At 41.3% G+C, this 21,220-nt stretch overlaps 1 protein-coding gene across 1 annotated transcript in view; it reads left to right on the top strand.

Moving 5' to 3' along the window:
* Window positions 1-21,220, top strand: part of LOC148012050 (protein MRG1-like) — a 77,920-nt gene that overhangs the window by 30,670 nt on the left and 26,030 nt on the right. The window contains exons 4-9 of the mRNA XM_087669823.1: window positions 16,795-16,808; window positions 17,001-17,143; window positions 17,323-17,358; window positions 17,441-17,536; window positions 18,313-18,353; window positions 18,692-18,796. Coding sequence (XP_087525949.1) covers window positions 16,795-16,808; window positions 17,001-17,143; window positions 17,323-17,358; window positions 17,441-17,536; window positions 18,313-18,353; window positions 18,692-18,796 — 435 coding nt within the window. The remainder of the gene's footprint in view (window positions 1-16,794; window positions 16,809-17,000; window positions 17,144-17,322; window positions 17,359-17,440; window positions 17,537-18,312; window positions 18,354-18,691; window positions 18,797-21,220) is intronic.

Below are 21,220 nucleotides of genomic sequence, written 5' to 3'. Positions count from 1 at the left end.
GTTCTTTGTGTAGGTGATAGTATTTCTTCCCTAAGCGGACCTTGTACATCGACTTCTTTGTGATCTTATAGCCGTTTCCTCTTGTTTTGGGGTTGCATACAGCCAAAATGCCAATTTCTTGTTAGTGCGTTGTAGGATTTTGAAGATGTCTTACCACCAATTTCGCTGCTTTGATGATATAGATGAGGAGCTTTCTCAGCACTCCTCTGAACAGTGGCGAGATTATCGCGCGGATTATGAAGAACGGTGGTTACCTAGCCCCTTTGTTCGGGAACTCTCTCCTCCCCATTGTCTCCATGTCTCATAAAAGGCCCATTCCACTAGCCTTGATGCGCCATTCATGACACCCTTTATACAGGTGCTTGTACTTCCTTTTTTACCCAAAGAGGACGGCTTAATGGTTCAAAATACTTCGTTTAGATGTAAGGTGGAGTGTATCCATGATACCTTCAATCTTTGGGAGTTTGTTATCTACCCTATTCCCTGTCCCGTGAAGGATCCTACCGTTGGATCATTGATGGATCGTGCGGCATTATGGGATTAGTTCAACTGTAGAGCCCAATCTTTCCTCTTTATGAGCTTATAGGATTCTATCCTAGTGCATGTTTGTAGGTTGCAAAAAGTAGCGGATGTGTGGACAAAGCTTGCTTCTTTATACCATCGGAAGACTTTTGCCCATCGGATTACTCTCAAGAAGAAATAACGGATGCTTGCTGTTGATGATTCTCCTTCCATGAAGGATTATATTAACAAGTTGGAGGATATGAGAATTTGAGGCATATGTCTTATATACCAGCCTTTTTACATCGATGGCCTTCACGAACCTTGGCATTCCTCTTGCCACCCCAAGATATGTTTCTTCCTTGGCCTTTTGTCACATCCAAGATTTAAGAGGGGGTGTTAGCAGTCATGTTTGTTGTAAGCGCGGGAAAGAACATGAGAATGACAATACATTGAACTTAACCAACTCAATGAATTATCACCATGAAAATTGAGAGAGAGAGAGAGAGAGAGAGAGAGAGAGAGAGAGAGAGAGAGAGAGAGAGAGAGAGAGAGAGAGAGAGAGAGAGAGAGAGAGAGAGATATATTAACGTCTCTAAAAGGCCAATGTGGCCTATGAGACCAAAGCAGTACATACAATGATGGTGTGTTTCTCATCTAGAACGAGAAAAAAGATGAAAAACATGCCTATAAGACTGAAAAGGAAATGAAATAGTGTCCCATAAAAGGGAAACATGTCAGTGATCTGAAAGTGAGAGTAGAGAAAGGAAAACTCTCCATCAATGATATGTCTGTTCTCTAGGGAGGTGTATCTCTGCATAGCTGAGGCGTCTTGGCATCTGTCTCCTGTGGCGCTCAATGATGGCTTTAATTTGTCTGTGGTGTGGATGTCTAGGCCTTCGTCCGGGTGGACGTGGGCGCCTAGACCGGCTAAGTGCCACTGCTCTATCCAAAGGGACACCTACAGAAGATGAGGTCCAATGATGATGTACTCCTGTAGGCTGTGTGGCAGTAGTAGTGGTATCTGCCATACTCTGTTGTGTATCCATGAAAAAGTCAGTGACTGCTCTCTGTCTATGTGAGCCGAGCTGTGGGGGCCTCCTACTCCGTAGAATTGTTGCTTTGCGCCTCTGGAGCTCCAAGAGGAAAAATCCCAAGCATCTCTGATCCTCATACTGCATGATCCGTCTCAGGGGTCCAAAACCCTCTCGAAACAGACAGTGGTATCTACCTCGTATGTCGTAATATACAGTGCATCGGCAGATGTAGTGTTCCTCTGTATCTGGCTCTCTGTCGCATAGTGGGCATATGCGTTTTTCTGTCTGTATACCCTCCCATCTGCCTGTCTCAATCCTCAGGTGGTGGGATGAGGTGCGGATCTGACCAATAATTGTGCGTAGTCCATGAGGCAGCTGTGTGTCCATGTAATTGGGTCGGGTGATGAAACCATCCTCAGATACCTAGAGGAAGTGGGTCTGGTAGTGTGCCATCCTCGTGCCATGGGGCGAGGGGGGTTGGATCCAGGTCTTCTCCGTATCTAACTTCAGTATGTCTGCTCTGATCACATGGTTTAGCTCTGATCGGCTTAGGTCAAGTGTAGGGCAATCCAAGCTATAGTCAAAGGGGGGTAGTCTGTCAATCTGCAGACCATGTAGACGCATCCATGTACTCATCTGAGCATACCAACAGTGTCTGTCACCGTCTGCTGCTAGTTGTCTAGAAGAGGCCAGGGCTAGCCGTGGGTATCTTGGGGGAGCTCCCATAGTCTATGTATAAAAGTCACTGCCTCAACCAAGGCCTCAGCCACCATGGGTGATGCCCCCAACTCAGCTCTGATAATCTCATGTGGGGTCGAGCTCTTCGCTCGTATCATGCGTGAGATCATCATGACCAGTGGTCTTTCCATATGCTCCCATCCATCATAGTATTCCTTCTCTGGTCCATCCTGGTCTCCCAAAGGCTGTCTCCTCGTGTGAAACAGACTCGGACCCCAAATAGCTGCCCCATATAGGAGTGTGGGTGTAACCAAGGTGTCAAAAAGCCATAGTTTGGTGCGCGGCTCATGAAATTGTATGTGAGCACATTGCCTCTCCAATGCCCCTAAGGCTGCATATGCTTTTGCCAAACGAGCCTCTGATGTCTCTCTCCAAGAGAACTGTGGTCCCTTCAATGTGACCCCCAAATAAACATACTGCCTAACCATCTCCACTGGCTCTCCGTCAAAAGTAAACTGGTGCTCAGCTCTTGTCACCCAAGCAGCTGAAGTGTTAAATACCATAACTTTAGTTTTCCCAAGGTTCACCTTAAGATCTCTATCTCTGCAAAAAGCTGATAATGCATCCAAGTGTCTATTTAGTCCCTCAGGTGAGTCAGATATAAGTACAATATCATCGGCATAAAGCAGTAATGGTATCAGCACTCCAGCTAGGCTGGCTCCGGCCCCACCCGTCCTATCCACATATTCTGAAATTTCATCTATATACAGCCCAAAAAGTGTCGGTGAAAGTGGACAGCCTTGTTTCACCCCAATGGTGCTATTGACTGTATCTGAGATGCCCTCAGGTGTTCGTACTCTGCCTGTCAATGTCTAATATAGGGCATAGATACTCCACTGTATCTCTACGGGCACATCAATGTTTTGCATTCTTTTCATGAGTCTAGCACGTGGCAGTGTGTCAAAGGCCTTGCGAAAGTCCACAAAACAGCAATAGATCTTTTTCTTGAATGCCTTGCCTTCTTCAATGATTGCCCTCAACGTAAAGATGGTCTAGAGTTGTATATCCCCTCCTGAAGCCAGCCTGGCCTTTTGACCTCAGGCCATGCATCTCGGCCCATTCACTCAACTCTTGTTCCACGATAGAGCCATATATCTTGGCCAGCATGTGTCCAATCATGATAGTTCGGTAGTTACTAGGTAGCACGGGGTCTCCACTCTTAAAGAGCGGCACAATAATATGGTCTGACCAACAGGTTGGAAATCCCTCACAAACTGCCCTATTAAAGATGTGAGCCAGCGTTGGTGCCAGAATATCACAGGCATGCGTGAAGTGTTCAGCCACTAAACCCTCATGGTCTTGGGCTCTTCCATTTTTCAGCTTCCATATGGCATTCCTCACTTTTTTTTCTGTGAAAAATCTGCAATTTGCTGGTCTTGAGGTTGAGGGGAGTGGCATAGGCTCTTGACCAGGGATATCATAGAGTGTGCAAGCATATCCATGCCAATCATCCGGTCTAGTAATTTGTAGGGGTGGCTGGCTCTCATGCATCTTTTTCCATGCTCTCTTGCTGTCCTGCCCCAAGAACATGGAATACATTTCTGTTTCTAGTCTGCTCAAGTATTCCTGCTTCTTTTTGCGTACCAACCGTCTGAAGAGTGTTCGAGCATGCTTATGGGTGCATATACCAAGTGCCAGCTCTCGCTGAAAACGTGCTCGTGTCTCTCTGCACTCATCATCATACCAGCCATTCTGTGGAGCATTACCTCGTGGAGGTTTATCTGACGGTGTAGTGTGTGGGAAAGTGTATGCTGCTGAAGTGTGTATTATCTCGGCCAACTGTCCTGTAAACTCATCCAGAGAGGCCTGTGTGTCTAGCTCCCTCAATGCATATGAGAGAGAGAGAGAGAGAGAGAGAGAGAGAGAGAGAGAGAGAGAGAGAGAGGACACCATGTTGAGAGGAAAACTAGCCCCCTTTATAGGAATTTATTGAAACAAATCACGGGCAGCGAGTGCCTGAACCATATACAAAAGAGCTGATTTATTGCAATTCTGAAAATTAGGGTTTTGAAACACTAATTTTTGCAAACTTTGGCCTGCAAGCTGATTTTTTTCTTTAGTGCTTGGATTAGATTAAACTAAGTAAATAGTGCTTATTGGATGCAATGGATAGGAGAGTACAAAGCATGTGGTTGAAATTTTAGCATGAGAGCTTATTTCAAATGAAGAAAGGGACCTCCAATATATAGGTGTGGGGTTTGGGTGTATGAGTGGTGATGTTAGCTCTCAATTGGAAGCACATAGTAGACAGTAGAGAGAGTGAGAGTGATTACACAGCCACGATACACGATGCAATTTCCAAGTGTGTAAGTGAAAGTACAAAGTACAATCCTTAGACCTTAGGGTTGTTATGGTGCATTCATATTCGATCCTACTGAAGATCACCGACACTTCTCTATGAGCGTAGGCGTGAGTAAAACCCAATAAAACCCCCTCGAGTGAAAAGTGATTAGCATACAAGGATCATCTACCAAAGGAGATCAAATTTAAAGCATTGCAAAATGCTTCAAATTTGTCACAATGAAGAGCTTTGGTGAAGATGTCTGCCATGTTGTTGTTGGTAGGATAATAGGCAAGTTTGATATCCCTTGCATGTAGCCTCTCTTTGACAAAGTGATAGTGGATCTCTATGTGTCTCCATCACTGTGCTAATTGGCTTGCAATCCTAGAAGCCAAATCTCTCAAGGAGTTTGCCTATATATCTGGACTGTGACAATCCAATGCCTCTAGCATCATGAATAAACTAAATGTTCAAATATTAAAGGCCCCAAATTTGACATTTCAAAAGTTCGCTGCAAAATTTTTATTGAATGCTAAAATCTGATCAGCATGTGTCCCTGTGAGTAGAAGATCATCTACACAAAGACAAATGATCAAAAAGGATCCCCTCTCTTTGCATACATAAAGAGAAGACTTAGATGGGTTGTTAATGAACCCTTGGCTGAGTAAAAAAGCATCAATTTTTGCATACCAAGCTCGTGGAGGTTGCTTCAAACCACACAAAGCCCTTTTCAGCTTGCATACCAAGTGTTTTGATCCTTCGACTGCAAGACCAATGGGTTGTTGTACATACACTTATTCTTAAAGTTCTCCATGTAAAAATGCAGTTTTAATATCAAGCTGGTGCACAATCCAATCATAGTGGGCAGCAAACGCAACCATACACCTAATGAGGGTGATACGGGATGTGGGAGCAAATGTCTCCTTACAATCAATGGCTTTCTTTTTTGCATAGCCTTTTGCTACAAGCTTGGCTTTGTACTTATCAATGGATCCATCCGCTTTTCTTTTCAGCTGATAGACCCATTTAGTACCAATGGCTTTCTTTCCAACAAGCAATGTCATTAAATCCCAAATTCATCTTACATTGCTGCCATCCAATGCACAGTCTATTGTGCATCCTTAAAACAATCAAGCTCCTCCTCCTTATCAAGTGTGTGTGCTGCAATACAAACTTGTATTAGCATGATCACGGAGACGTGCTTGTCTTCTTGTACGATCAGCAATAGGTGTTTGGTGTAAAGTCCCTTCGTCTTCGTGTATATAGTTATACGAGTGTCAACACACCCTTATTGTACCCTAATATATAAATACATTCTTTCATACTTTGTGTACTATCACAATGTGGTATACCTATCTCTGCATTCACTCTCTCTAACTCTCAACTCTGTTGCTCATGCCTCTATCTCGCACTGCATTGCGCACTCTCTCCTCTTTAAATTGGTATCAGAGTTGTGGCTAAGGTGTGCATGCTTCTCAGAGCCCATGCAAGACATCGCCAGCGCTTTGCTCGTGAGAAATCAACAAGTCGTCATCTCTGCTGGTCAGGCAGGAGCACGCATGAGACAGGTAACAATGCTTCAGGCTCGTTTTTGCTCAGACTGTCACGAGACAAGTCATGCACAGCCTTTGCAGGCCAATTTAGGTTAGGTCGTCATTGTTTTGACACACGTGTGTTGCTAGGACAGATAGTTGACTGTTCCCAGCCAGGCAATAGCACATGCGGACTCGTTTTTGCAAGCGAGAGCTGATTCTGGTCAGCACAACAATTTTCGCCACTTCAAGCAGGTTAGCGACAGCAAGCTCAGTCACGAATAGTAGGCAACAACTCACAAGGACAAGTGCAAGCAGATTCATAAGGCGACAGACACGTGGGACATGTGGCTGGCAACGCCTAGTGTTTCGTCACGTTATTAGTAGTTTTCGTCAAATTTTCATTAATTTTTGCAAGCAAGCCCCTTTCTCACTGATGGGTGTTCGTGCTCGCAAGCACAATGCTCAGATTTGTGCAGATTTATGCCCAAAAATTTGCGGCTTTTCCAGATTTAATGCTGTTTATGCATAATTGAGGCATCTCCATCAGAAATTGTAGACATTGTGCGCATTTAAATTGGGAATTTCGCCAAATTTAGTGAACTTTTGCTCATTTGAGTAAAATTTCTCAACATTGGATCCATAAAAGTTGGGGCTTTTGTTGTATTGGTGAAATTTTGTTCGGCTGAGTCAAATTGGTTGACATTCGTGCACACTTGGACCCGGCAATTTTGGGGCTTTTGCAAAATTTTATGAAAGTTTGCTAAAATTTTCCGTTTTATGCTCTCGAGAACATGTATTAAATTTTCCCTTTTTATGCTCTTGGGAACATGCATTAATGCAATTGGGGCAGATTTGATAGTGAAAATTTGGGGCTTTTGTTGAAATCTGTGGGTTTTGGCAAAGTTAATGCGTGAAATGCACTTTGAGAATATCGCTGAAGCAATCTTGTTGCCATAAGCAGAGTGATTTGAGCATTTTTTATCTCTTGCTTGTGCGTTTTTTAGAGAAATTGCAGAGATTTCTTGGTGTTTTGTGTATCAGAAGTTGATACGAGCACATATGTATGCAGTACACATGTTGGGAAGCTCCCATTGAGTTGACATATTGCTGATTATTCATGTTGCAGCAGTCTTAGTGATCATTTGCAGATTTGGGATTGTTGCATATGTATTTTTTGGTGATATCATTGAAGTGGGGGTTACTTGACAGTGATGTATGCATTTAATATATGCTGAAATTGCAGTTATACTGCTGAAAGTTATTCGTTCTACTGCTGTACATATACTTGGACTGAATCTTGCTATTATTTGCTGAAAATTTGGGCTGAAATCAGCTGCATATTCGGCTCATTTTTGCTGTCATAAAATTGCAGCATTGAATTTTTGCTGTATTGCTGAAAAATGGCTGCAAATGCTTCTAGTAGCAGTGACACTAGATCCCTCTTTGAAATCAAGAGGTTTGATGGCACTGGCTTTGGCTGCTTTCGATGATAAATTGAAAGCTATTTTCTTATTGATAACTTTGCTTGACAATTGGGAATCTTTGGTTGTGTCACTTGATGGTAGAGGGTATTTTACTATCTTTGGTGGTGGATCTTGGAAGGTCCATAAGGACTCTATGCTAATTGTTAAAGGTAGCAAAAGAGGGACTTTATAATACTTGCATTGTAAAGCATTACCGGGCAAGTTTTTGGTTGTGGATGAAGTCGATTCATAGATGGAGCTTTGGCACAAAAGACTTGGTCATATGAGCTAGACAGGCCTTCAGGTTCTCTTCTCTTTAGGGAGATTTGATGTAAAAGGCTCTGGTCTCAAATTTTGTAATGATTGCTTATATGGAAAACATGTGAAGTCTCCTTATTACTCTGGTGTCGTTAAGAAGTCTAATGCTCTTGACTTAGTACACTCTGATGTGTGCACTATGCCTGTTAATTCGTATGGGGGTGCACGGTACTTTGTTACTTTCATTGATGATTTTAGTAGAAAGTCATGAGTGTATGTACTTGAGAGCAAAAAGAAAGTGTTGGATGCCTTTAAAAGGTTTCATGTTTTTGTTACCACACAAAAAGGGCTTAAGTTAAAAGCCATAAGAACAGATAATGAGGGTGAGTATGTCTCAAATGAATTTAATCAGTTTTGTGAGATGCATGGCATTAAGAGGGAGTTGACAGCCCCTTATAATCCTGCATCAAATGGCGTGGCTGAAAAATATAATCGCACACTTTGTGAGAGCGTTAGATGCATGTTGTCCACAACTAATTTCCCATAGCAATTTTGGGGAGAGGCTCTTAAAACTACAGTTCATGTATGCAATCGCTTTCTCAATCGTGCATTGGAAAATGGCATTCCTGAAGAGGTTTGGTCTGGAAAACCTGCTTCATATGACCATTTGCGTGTCTTTGGTTGTGATGCCTTTGTGCATGTCTTGTAGAACAGAGGACCAAACTAGACATGAAAACTATCAAGGGCATCTTCTTGGGATATGGAGATGAGGGAAAGATGGGTTATAGAGTTTGGCTTCCTCAAGGCAGGAAGATAGTACGCACTCAAGACGTAGTATTTAATGAGGCAAAGTTGTTAAAAAATGCTACACATGGTGATCTTGACAAAAAGGTCGTCAAAATGCTACACATGGTGATCTTGATAAAAAGGTCGTCAAATTTGAGCATAAACAGCCAGCCATTCAGCAGCCATTAGTTGAATGTTCTATCCCTTTCGATGCTGAAAATGAGCAGCAACCTATTGTGCTACAGCTAGAAGATCATGGACAGAAAATAGATGCACAGGATGAAATAGGACAGCAAGAAGAACATGCTGAAAACAGATTACAGCAGCAAGAAAATGCTGAAAATCAGCCACCTGATGATGGTGTGCACATTCCTCAGGATGTAGGCCCACTGCTTGATAGTACAGATCATTGGGTAAGATGGTCTACACGTGTCAGAAGGCAGCCATAGAGGTTTCAGCTATCTTTGGATTGCATTTTGTTGATTGATGAGGGTGAGCCTCTGACATTTAAAGAGGCACATCCATGTGAAAACAAGAGAAAGTGGGAGCTTGTTGTACAGGAAGAGATGAAGTCTCTATATGCAAATAACACATGGAAGCTTGTACCTTTGCCCAAGGATAGGAAAGCTAGTTCTAATAAATGGGTTTACAAAGTGAAATATATTGATGGGAATCCCAAGTACAAGGCATGATTGGTTGCTAAGGGCTATACACACAAGGAAGGCATAGACTTCCAAGAGGTCTTTTCATGAGTGGTGAAGATGACTACGCTCCGTGTTTTGTTTGCTCTCATTGCATTCTTGGATTTAGAGTTGGATCAGATGGATGTGAAGAGTGCTTTTCTTCATGGTGACTTGGATGAGAATTGTACATGAAGTAGCCAGAAGGATTTGCTATTCCAGGAAAGGAGCATTTGGTTTGTAAGCTGAAACATAGCTTATATGGGCTGAAACAAGCCCCTGGACAATGGTACAAAAAATTTGATACCTTTATGCTCAGCCATGGTTTTAAACGCAGTCATGCAGATGATTGCTTATACATTAAAAAGATTGATGATGGAAGTCTTACTATGCTTGTTTTATATGTGGATGACATGCTAATTGCAGGATAACATAAGAGTACTTTGAATGCTCTTAAAAGGCGCGTGAGTTTAGCCTTCTTCATGAAAGATTTGGGGGCAACTGAACACATTTTGGGGATACGCATTAAAAGAGAAAGAGGGCCGCGTTTGTTGTTTCTCTCACAAGACAAGTACATCAGCAAAGTACTTGACAGGTTTAATATGGCTGGTGCTAAGCCTCTTGGTGTGCCTTTATCACCACATACAAAGCTTAGCAAAGCTGATTGCCCTAAGGATGATGCAGCTGCTAGTGCCATGAAGGGTATACCTTATGCATCAGCTTGTGGATCTTTGATGTATGCCATGGTTGCAACTCGCCCTGACATTGCTCATGCAGTGGGAGTTGTTAGTATATTCATGTCTATAACCTTGGCAAGCCACATGGGGAAGCTGTGAAATGTATCTTCGGATACTTGAAAGGTACACAAGAAAAGTGTATATGCTATGGAAAGGGTGTACTAGAGTTGTAGGGATTTTGTGATTCGGACATGGCAGGAGATCTTGACAGGAGGAAATCTACCTGTGGGTATGTTTTCACTTTGGTTGGTGGGGCTATCTCTTGGTGTTCAAGATTGCAGAAAATTGTGGCACTGAGTACTACATAAGGTGTATATATTTCAGCCATAGAAGCTTCTAAGGAAGCTATTTGGCTTGGTTATCTGGTCAAGGATTTTGGTATTTCTTCACGTATTCCAGTGCTTGGTTGTGATAGCCAGAGTGCAGTATGTCTGGCTAAGAATGCCATGCTCCATGCACGTACAAAACACATAGATGTTCGGTACCACTTCATTCGACAAGTCTTGGATGATGATCTTGTCACATTGACTAAGGTCAAAACCCAAGATAACCCTGCAGATATTTTTACTGAGTGTCTTGCAAAGGCTTAGCATGAGCATTACATTCGTTTAGTGGGAGTTGGTTAGCTTAAGGGTACAACTTCGAGCCTTTAAGTGGGAGGTTGTTGGGTGTAAAGTCCCTTTGTCTCCGTGTATATAGTCATATGGGTGTAAACACACCCTTATTGTACCCTATCATATAAATACATTCTTTCATTCTTGGTGTACCATCACAATCTGGTACACCTATCTCTGCGTTCACTCTCTCTAACTCTCAACTCTGTTGCTCGCGCCTCTATCTCACACTCCATTGCGCACTCTCTGTCCTTCAATAGGAGCATCTAAATGATTGTCTTTTAGAGTTTGCAAGTACTATCTGGGCATTTGCCTAGCCTCTTGATTATGTACATGCTCCTGATGAATCTCAAATTCAACATCTTGCTGAATATTCACATCAGCCATAGGCTGGATTTCAGCATTGCTTAATGGAGCAGTTTGCTGAACATTTTGTTCATTTAATGAAGCTCTAGTTGCATCACCAAAAGAAATAGGCAAGAGCCCTCCAAACACATCATTTGCAGCTTGATATGTGTCAAAATCAGCAAGGGATAATTTTGATTTTTAATCAAAAATCACATCCCTATTGACAAAGACTTTCTTGGAATCAAGATCATATAGTCTGTACCCTTTGCTGTCACTGTTGTAGCCCACAAATATGCACTTGACAACCTTGTTGTCTAACTTTTTTCTCAATACTTTGGGAATATGAGCATATGCAAGACACCTAAAAGTATGAAAGTGGCCAAGTGAAGGTTTACGGTTGTTCCAAGCCTCAAAAGGCGTGACATTTTTCAATTCCTTGGTAGGGCACCTATTCAAAACGTGACAAGCATACATAACTGCTTTCATCCAAAAGCCACGTGGCAGATTTTTAGCTTTTAGGATACATTTGTCCATCTCCATGAGTGATTGATTCTTCCTTTGTGCAACCCCATTTTGCTATGGAGTGTATGCAATAGTATACTGATGGGCAATGCCTTTCTGATTTAAACATTATTTAGCGAAGAAGACATGTATTCCCCTCCTCAGTCCAAACGTAAAATCTTAATTGTACAACCATATTGATTTTCCACAAGTGCAATAAAAGCCAAAAGTGCATCATATAACTTTTTCAGCAATGAGTAGACGCAACAAAAGCGAGTAAAGTCATCAATGAAGGTGATGAAATAATAACATCCACCCAATGACTTTGCTTGCATAGGTCCACATATATCTGAATGCACAATTTGTAACTTGGTTGTTGCCTTAAAGGCAACATCACAAGAAAAAGAGAACCGATACATTTTTCCCAAAATGCATCCTTGACAAATATGCTCAGGAGGTCTCTCTAAGAGAGGTAAACCATCTAACATTTTAGTACGTTGCATAAGCATCAAATTGCCATAGTTAACATGCCCCGTGCGAGCATGCCATAACTCTGCTTGTGACATAGTAGGAGTAATAGTAGATGCCAAATAGACTGATTGATCAATCGAATAAGCATCTAACTTATAGAGTTCATGACATAATGTGCGAGTCAATACCAAAGTCAAGTATTCCTTATCTGTGACTATGTATTTGTCATTATCAAGTGTGGCATGCATACCACACTTTGCTAAAGAAGAAATGGACAACAAATTCTTCTTTATCCTTGGCACATATAATGCATTGTGCAAACGGAGAGTAAAGGCATCAATGGCTTTCAAGACTAGCTTCCCAATATCTCTAATAGGGTAAGACACATTGTTGGTACATTGCACAAATTTGCTAATAGTAGTTGCAATAGCAGAGGATAACAAATCCCTGTGGGATTTAATGTGCGTGGAAGCACCACTGTCAAAGAAGCAAGTGTTAGCATTCTCTATAGATTTGAATCCTCTTATCTATGCAAGAGGAATCATAATTGCAAGTGTAAAAACAATTGTTACGGTCATAATTGCAAGAAGAATCATAATTGCAAGTATAAAAACAGTAGTTACGATCAACAACAAAAGATGCAGATTCTATAGTAGTAGAAGGTGTATCAGAAATAGATATCCTTGAGTCCTCCTTGGCAATGCATTTCTTACATTTTGTGATGTAGTGACTTGGCTTTTTACAATAATGGTACTTGCCCTTCTTGGCTTGTGTGCCCCCTACTTCTTGTTGCTTTGTGAAGTACTTGGAACTTCCAGAACCTTGCTGAGCATTCCTAGATTGATTGCCCTTGCCCTTCTATCTCGCGATAAAAGCATGTTTAGAGGCTACAAAATCCACCTCATTGCTCTTCCTTGTTTGCTCTTCTTCTAGGAGCAAATTAACCAATTGAAGAAAAGAAAGTGGTTGCGGAGAAATTCGCACGGTGAGATTTAAGGCCGTGTGAAAGGCCAAATAAGAGGGTGGCAAGGAATCAAAGTAGTAGAGATCATCTTTGCATCAGAATAATACTCATCTACATTCATCAATTGTTTACGCAAGTCCTGAATTTTTTTAAGATGATCTTGCATGGCATCACCTTCATCCATCTTCACATTCTCAAGCTCATTTTTCAAGAAAGAAATGCATCTCTCATTTTTTCCAACAAACATCCGTTGAAGTGTGAGCCATGCTACTAGTGAAGAAGTAGCAAACTGTATATGTGGGATTATAGACCGTTGAACTGTCAAAGCAATCAGTGACCAATGCTTGGGCATCTGGAGTGTCCCAAGCTTTCTGCACAACTGTTGTTTGGGGAAGTAGCTGAGCTGGAGCTAGTTGCTGAGCATATCCTCCTTGGGAAGGAGTGGTAGGAGCCACAACTGCAAGATGGACTTTTTCACCACTAACATACTCCCAATTTTTTTTAGCAACGAGCACATTCTGCATTATAAAGAACCATAGAGAATAGTTATTGCCATCCAATCTATCCTCTTTAGATACATAGGTGAATACATCACTCTGTCCTTGATTGGCCATGATAGATGCCATTGTTTCAAAAAACACGAGAGCAAGAACCAAAGCTGGAACAACATGGAAATTTGCAAATTTCTTGATTGGCAAAGCCGTCGTTAGCAAAATTGTGTCACACTTGATCACAACTGTCCAATGTGCTGAAATTTCCATAAATTTCAGCAAATAGTACCATGTCCAATGCACAAACAAAGCTCAGCAGCACAAAAAATGCGAAAGCCTCAAAATTTAGCTGTAAAAAATGCACAATTTCAATTAATTTTCAAACTAAATCTTCAGTACATGTACCAATGTTTACCAAACATCCAAAATTCCCAAAATTTTGACTCGAGTTTCAAGAAATGTCTGCAATGTGTGTCAAAAAGCACTTTATGGAGTTGAAATGCACCTATTTGGTAAAAGCCCCTTATCATAGCTTGAATTTCTAAATAAAATAATAAAATATTATTATTACCTTCAAAATGTAAGTCGAGGATGCCCAAATTGACCAGAATGATGGTGGCGGCTTGGTGGAGCTCAGACGGAGTTGACGAGCACGAGACCAGGAGGTGGAGGAGTTGGAAGACTAGGGATAGCACTAGTGGAGCTCGACAGGATGGCGAATGCGCAATTGTTGGTGGCGCTGGAGTAGGGCAAGGGGCGATGCAATTGGCGGGCTTGCGAGGACAAGTGGTGCAGATGGACTAGTTGGTGCAGATAGTGTAGTTGAAGGACTAGGGGTGGCAGCGTTGGTCGCACTGGCTGTTAGCAGACCTGGCGAGCCTATAGCCGGGAGTTGGAGGTGGCGATAGTTGGTGCAAGTGGCAAAGCTGTTGGTGGTAGCTGTAGGTGGCAAACTTGTGGCAGGTTGCTAGACGAGGTGGCGGTGCTGGAATTGGATGGGCAGGAGTGGATGAGCTGGACTGTGTTGAGCTTGAGCTCTGATACCAAATGTAAGAGTGGAGATGGCAACTCTCAATTAGAAGCACGCAGTAGACAATAGAGAGAGTGAGATTGAAGACACATGCATGACATACGATGCAATTCCCAAGTATATAAATGAAAGTACAAAGTATAATCCTTAGACCTTAGGGTTGTTAAGGTGCATTGACACCCAATCCTACTGTGGATCACCAATACTTCTCTATGAGTGTAGAGATGAGTGAAACTTAACATTGGGTGCTCAAAAGTGGAAAGTAGAGGCTATAAATGACAAGTGTAGGGACACTTGTCTCTTCAAAATGACACGTCCTATTCTAGATGCCACATTTTAAAACTTCTACTCAAAAAATCTCTGAAATGGTTAAGAATTTGAGATAGTTCTTGAAGACAAAATTGTTCATTGTGAAATTTCGGAGCTTTTTGATGCGAACAAAATATTCCTTTGAGCAACTTTCAAAAATAGTAACCTGCTAAATTTTAGGAGCACCAAATTTAGCTTTTGGAGAGCGTCATTATATGGTCTACCAGTTCATGTTTCTTTGATCATGAGCATCTGGTTTCACTTTTTGAAACTACTCAATATTTGGGGTTCTAGTCAATGTGACTATTTGATCATAAGAGTCTTAGTCATGTGAGCTTTTTGGTCAATATGATTGTTCAACTAAACTTTTAATTTCTTTTGGTCATCTCGTCAATGATGACCCAAGTATAATTATAGGGCGTTATGGCCATTGACCACCCTTGAATAGAAAGATGAACACTTAATCATATTTTGAAATAGTTAAATAATACAAATAGCCTTTCAAATTACATGAGCATCAAATTAATTTTGAATCATTAAGCCAGTATGTCTTCGTAACAATTGATATACAGAAGGTTTGTTACATTTTTCATGCCTTGTCATCTCTTGCTTGTGAGTCTTAGTTGGAGTTAAATGAGGACTTTAGGAGCTCTGACTTGTCTGTCACTTGTTTTGATGGAGGAGATAGCTTATTCTAGAGCACTCAATTTATTGCCTTTTAGTGCATTTTCTCCAGTTGGGATTTTGTGTGCATTTTTCAGGCAATTACTGCTTTCCATAGTCTGCCTACACTTGTTGAGCATTGTCCACCCTTTCTAGGAAAATTTTCTGAGAATTTCTGGCATTTTTGCCAAATGCTGGTTGCAGCTGATGCAACATTCTATGAGGTAGATATTGAGATGAGTAGAGACCACTTGAACTCTGGTTTTTAGATTTGTTTCTTTCAAACCTTATCTTTATTGTGGGCATCGGTCTTTAAACTCATACTTACATTTGATTCATTTGTTAGATATACCTTGGTTGTACTTGCGCATGTGTGTATGTGTGTTTGCTTCTGTGTGCAAAGAGCCATATGTATCTCCAAATTACTATACTGTTTTGCATGAAACACAAGAAATGTTGTTGGCAAAGGCTTGGCCCCAAAAATTCTGCTTTTCATATATAAGATGTGTGAAGCTTTTGTGATTGGCAAGGCTTGAACCAGAATTTATCCTTTTCATATATAAGATGTGTGAAGCTTTTGTGATTGGCAAGGCTTGAACCAGAATTTATCCTTTTTCATGTCTAAGATCTACAAACCTTTGAGATTGGCAGCTTTTTGCGTCATAGTCTGAACAGCTTACTGCTATTGCAAATAACAATGGGTTGTGGGGAACATTTGGATCACCAACTTTGTTCAATTTGATCACCCCTTGAGAGCATCTTGTGGAGGGTGCTTAAACTTTTCTCTATTATCCCCTCGTAGGTAGATTGTTGTGTCATCTGCATTCCATGTACAAGAAGTTATCTGAAGAAAGAGGAAGTTAGATGCTTTGGAGTCCAACATCTTGGCTTGTGAAAAACCTGCTCACTCTCAATAATGATTAGAAAAAGCAATGGTGCAAGTGGCCGGAGCATGTTGTAAACTTTTTCTTCAGGATTGTTGCAATTCTTAGCTATTTGGAACCTGGTTCTCCTGCTTTTGATTGTGAGGCTATAACTCGACTGAATGTTTATCAGGCATCTTATTTTGCCAATAACATTTGACTGAAGGTATTCTGAGTTTGCAGTACTTTAGAAAACCTGCATGACAAACGTTTTGGAAAACCTTTATGACAAACATGCTTTTAATGCTTGATATGAGGTCTCAACTTTTATGAACACCTTGGCAAATTCAAAAAAGATGTATTTTTGGCTATAGTTTGCAAAAGAAAATGTATGCTCTATGTACTTCAAACATCTAGCAGCACCTGTTTGATTAAGATGCTGAATAGCTAGAACAAATTTTGCCAAATTTTCTTTAGCTGGTACAAGAATGTGCTTAAAGACTTTTGAATCTGAATGTTTGCAGGGCTGGAGCAAGAAGTGAGTGGTGATTTACTCCCTTTCCTTATTCAATCAACTATTTTGCTCTAGGCACGTAGACAAATAAGTTTAGTATAAACTGCATATTGGTCTCTCCCCCCTCCCCCCCCCCCCCCCCTCCCTTTTTTTTTGGGAAGTTTGGTAAAGCAACCACAATTAATTTAATACCATGACTTGGTATCATGCCAATAGTTGGGATGAGTGGGTTGGTACAGATCGTCTCATGAAGTACACAGAAGCAAATATTGAGAAGCAGAATAAACTTTTCAAAAACCAGAATGGTGAAAAGGGTTTGAAGGGACGTATTGCTCAAAGTAAAGCAAAAAATGCAGCAGGTATTCTAATTTCTTTGTTTTAATTGTTCTAGAAATATGAACTGTGCAGAAAGAAAATCTCATTTATCGTGGTGGTGACATTAAAGATCTCCAGAGTCTTTGTCTGCAGCCTGTATTTTTTGCCCCACCATTTTAAATGTTCTTTGTGAATTTTTTTTTTCTTTCTACCATTTTTGCAGATATAAAAGGAGAGAAAGAAGACTCCAAAAACTATGGTCAGTCACAAATATAAACCAGGCTTTCCTTTTGTTGGGGGGTTACACTGTATGCTTTTCCTGCTTATTCTGAAGGTTACAGGAAAAGCGGAAATAGTGGCCTTAGTAGGAGAACATCAGGCTCCTTCAAAGGATCCTTTAAAATGCACGTTCCTGCTGTACATGCCTCTCCGGCAAGGTGGGGGGAGGGGTTCCATTATGTTTTACTGTTTGCACTTTATTTTAACTTGACCTTCAATTGGGCAAAGGAAGATGCAGGGATGTAGGTACAGAAATGATGATCATTGAGCTCTGGGGTTAGACTAACTCTGGAGTTACAAGGACCTAAGCATGCTGCCCAAGGTTAAGTGTTTAGCTTGAGCATGCCACAAAACCTCAAGCTGTAGGAGTGCAGTGTTCAGTTGACAGTCTCCCCTGAGGTGTGGTTTTGGTGACTAGAATTCACTAGGCTATACCATACCACATTTTGATCCTCAGACTAACTTTGGGGTTACGAGGACCTAAGCATGCTGCCCAAGGTTAAGTCTTTGGCAGCTGGCTCAAGCATGTTACAAAACCTGAAGCTGTAGGAGTGTAATGTTCAGTTGACAGTCTTCCCTGAGGCGTGGTTTTGGCGACTAGAATTCACCAGGCTATACTGCACCACACTTTGATCCTCTGCACAAGTAAACAAGGGGTGTAGAAAAAAAAAAAGTCAAGTGAGAGACATATTAGGGGTTATCTAGATGCTGTACAGTGACTTATCTATCTGTACTTAAAAGATCTGGAGTTTTATGAGACTCACAGATACAGAATCTAGCCCTTCTTAAATAATTTGACTTTTGAGCTCTTAGTAGTGTGTGCACTTTTATTTGGTTGTAATGTTTGTTTGATTGTAAACATTTTTAATGAGGGTGTGTGATCTTTTGGCTCCTGCAAGCTCCAATAGATCTAATGCAGTGCTGTCATTTGCAGCAACAAGGGGGAAAAAGCGCAAGCCTGATTCAAGTGCAGAGGTTTGTTCTCTTTCAATTTGTTTCTCTTCTTTTCTCATGTATAGAGGCCAATTGATCATACGAATATGGCAGTCTCATTTCTCATGGCTTCAATGATTCATATACTCAATGCTTCTTCCATATTATATTCCCTGATACCCACACCCCTCCCCCACCCTGCCCCCTAAATCTTCTCTTACTCTCTCTCTATTCATGGCAAATATGGCCTTCTGAAGGTCTCTAAATTGTGGTCTTTAAGCTCAATTATTTTCATACCAGAAAGTCAGTGTAAATAAATCCAATTCTTCTGCCATGGATGCTTACTAATCATTAAAAATACTTTTCTGCTTTATAATCAGGATAAAGAAACTGATGAGCCAGACCAAGTGATGAAAATTCCTCTTCCAGGCACTTTGAAGAAACAACTAGTGGATGATTGGGAGTTTGTCACTCAATTGGGGAAGGTCAGCTACACCTTAAGTACTGTTGGAAATGTGAAAGCTACAAAGTTGCCCTTCTTTCTGTTATTTTTGCCATATACTGAGGAAACACTAACTGCTGATGTGACTTAAGCCATCACTGTTACAGGTTAGGGGCACAGGTTTTGTGCTATTTTTGTGTCCTTATTTCATCTCTTGGTTGTTATCCCTATTCTTCCATTGATAGGGGATGGATAGAAGCAGGAAACACCTTGAAACACTGATTGGGAATGCCTAAAAATCTAAAAGACTTGGGAATCATCAGAAGATGTTTGCCCAGGAGAAATGTTTCCACGTGCCAGAAATGGTACCATAATGCATCTCCCCCTGTACCTGGAATATTTTTGTTGGTTGGGGACTCAGCTTACCATGTGGCAGATTTCTGGGAAAAGACCTAGTTTTAAGGTCAACATAGAGTCCTATTAGCTCACTACCCCTTAAGGAGATCTACACTCTTTTGCTTTTTCTCGCATAAGATGTTCCATCTCTTCTTCTCTCCTGCCCCTCAAGGATACGGAGTTTCCATTTACCTTGGTCTCACAAGTTGCATCCTTTGCACCCTTTCACATTTCGGTTTTGGAGTTTGCTGTGCATTATTGTATGAGGGAATATTATGAAGATTTGACAATTTTAATCCATTTGTGGTAGGTTTGGTTACCTTAGTCTGCGTGGTTAGTTGTGTTATGATGATACCCTTTAGCCTGCACCTAGGGTTTGTCTAGATACACCATATTGCTTGTGTGTTGTTTTTTCCATAGCCACTTTTAGACCAAACACCACATGGTACTGTAGCACCTCCCAGCAGCGCTGTCACATGCATAAAGTGCACACTTGGGCTGCCATGTATCACTGTTTTGATATCCCAGTCTGATGGCTTCATGGATCTATGTACCTTGCACTCCAACCCTTAATTAACAGCACAACAGGATTACTTGCTTTGTCTTGTTTGTCATTTTCTCTTGTAGCATCTCCTTTGGTACATGAACGGTTTCTTACAACATGATTATTTGAGTTTATCACTAGGAGCTACCATATAGGTTGTTTGGCCAATCAACCTATTGATTGGGGACTTTCTTGAGTTGAATTTACCATGATCTGTACAATCGCAGGCCAGAGAACTTGTTTTGTGCTCAGATGGTTTGTTTTAGCTACGTTTTCCTCTTGTAGTTGTTCCCGTGGACATGCTGTAGCGCACATGCACTTTTTATGTCTTGTTGGGGAGGAGGTTTTCCTCTTGTTTTGTGGTCAGATGGTTTGTTTTAGCTATGTTTTCCTCTTGTAGTTGTTCCCGTGGACATGCTGTAACGCACATGCACTTTTTATCTCTCGTTGGGGAGGAGGTCCAAGGCCTTTCCGTGTGTGATACTCTCTTAGGGGATGGTACTTTTGTACCTCATAGCTTGTTTCCCATTCATTCAACTTATAAGCTATCCTTCAACTATCTGTCGTTCACACTTTATTTGTGTTCTTGCTTCACTGTGAGTGCATGCAGCTTCAATTTACTCAAGAACTAACAATGTTCATCTCATTGACGCTTGTTCATCTCATCGCCCTTCTCCTTGCGTTCTGTTTTCTGCTCTGTGCTATCTTCTCTCTACATCTCTCTTCTCTGCAACTCCAGATCTTATAAACAGGAGGAGAGTACTATCCCCAAATAACAATAGAGGATTATGGTTGTTGCTTATTCTGACATGACTTGGTATTTGAACTGGGACCTTGACACATGCAGGATGGATGTTTGGAGGCAGGGCAGGTAGAAGGAGGCCTTTTGAGATATTACAGTGGATCCTTGGAGAGTGCGTTTAGAGAGATCCCTTTGTAGAGGCACCCAAGGATGTACCCTTCTTTGCATTCAACATTAGATTTGGGAGGAGGATATAGATGAGTAGGATCAATGTGATGTCAATGACAACCCGACATTGGATTGCCTAGGGTATCACACCACTGTTCATTACAGTTTGGAGGAGATGGTAGGATAGCTTTACACCTAGAAAGGTTTCACTCTTTCTGTGTCTATTAGTGTACAAGAGCCTAGCAGTTGGCAGTTGGGCTCGGTTTTGGTAGAGATTTAGTCGGTTGTGTCAGATGTGGGGAGCCAAAGGAGACAGATATTGTATCTGCGATTACCCTTGGGCTTAGGAGGTATGGAAGAGAGTCCTTAGGATGACATTTCATGGCATATGAGAGTCTATGATTTTGACATGGGTCACAAAAAAGGCCCCTTGTTGAGCTACTAAATTTAGAGGACTCTACGAGCAGAAAATTATCACGCATTTAGTCTTAATTTAGCTCCCAAAGAACAGCTCCAAAGAGATTGATTCATTTAAAATGCATTTTATTTTGGCAGTAGGACAAACGCCTAAAAAGCCCCTATACAAGGACATGTGGGCATCCAATCTCATCCCATAT

This window comes from Lygodium microphyllum, chromosome 27 (genome assembly GCF_053477565.2).
Source record: "Lygodium microphyllum isolate KBCC chromosome 27, Lygodium_microphyllum_v1.1.10, whole genome shotgun sequence".
In the NCBI taxonomy this organism is placed as follows: Eukaryota; Viridiplantae; Streptophyta; class Polypodiopsida; order Schizaeales; family Lygodiaceae; genus Lygodium; species Lygodium microphyllum.
This window is presented reverse-complemented; position numbering and strand designations above follow the sequence as displayed.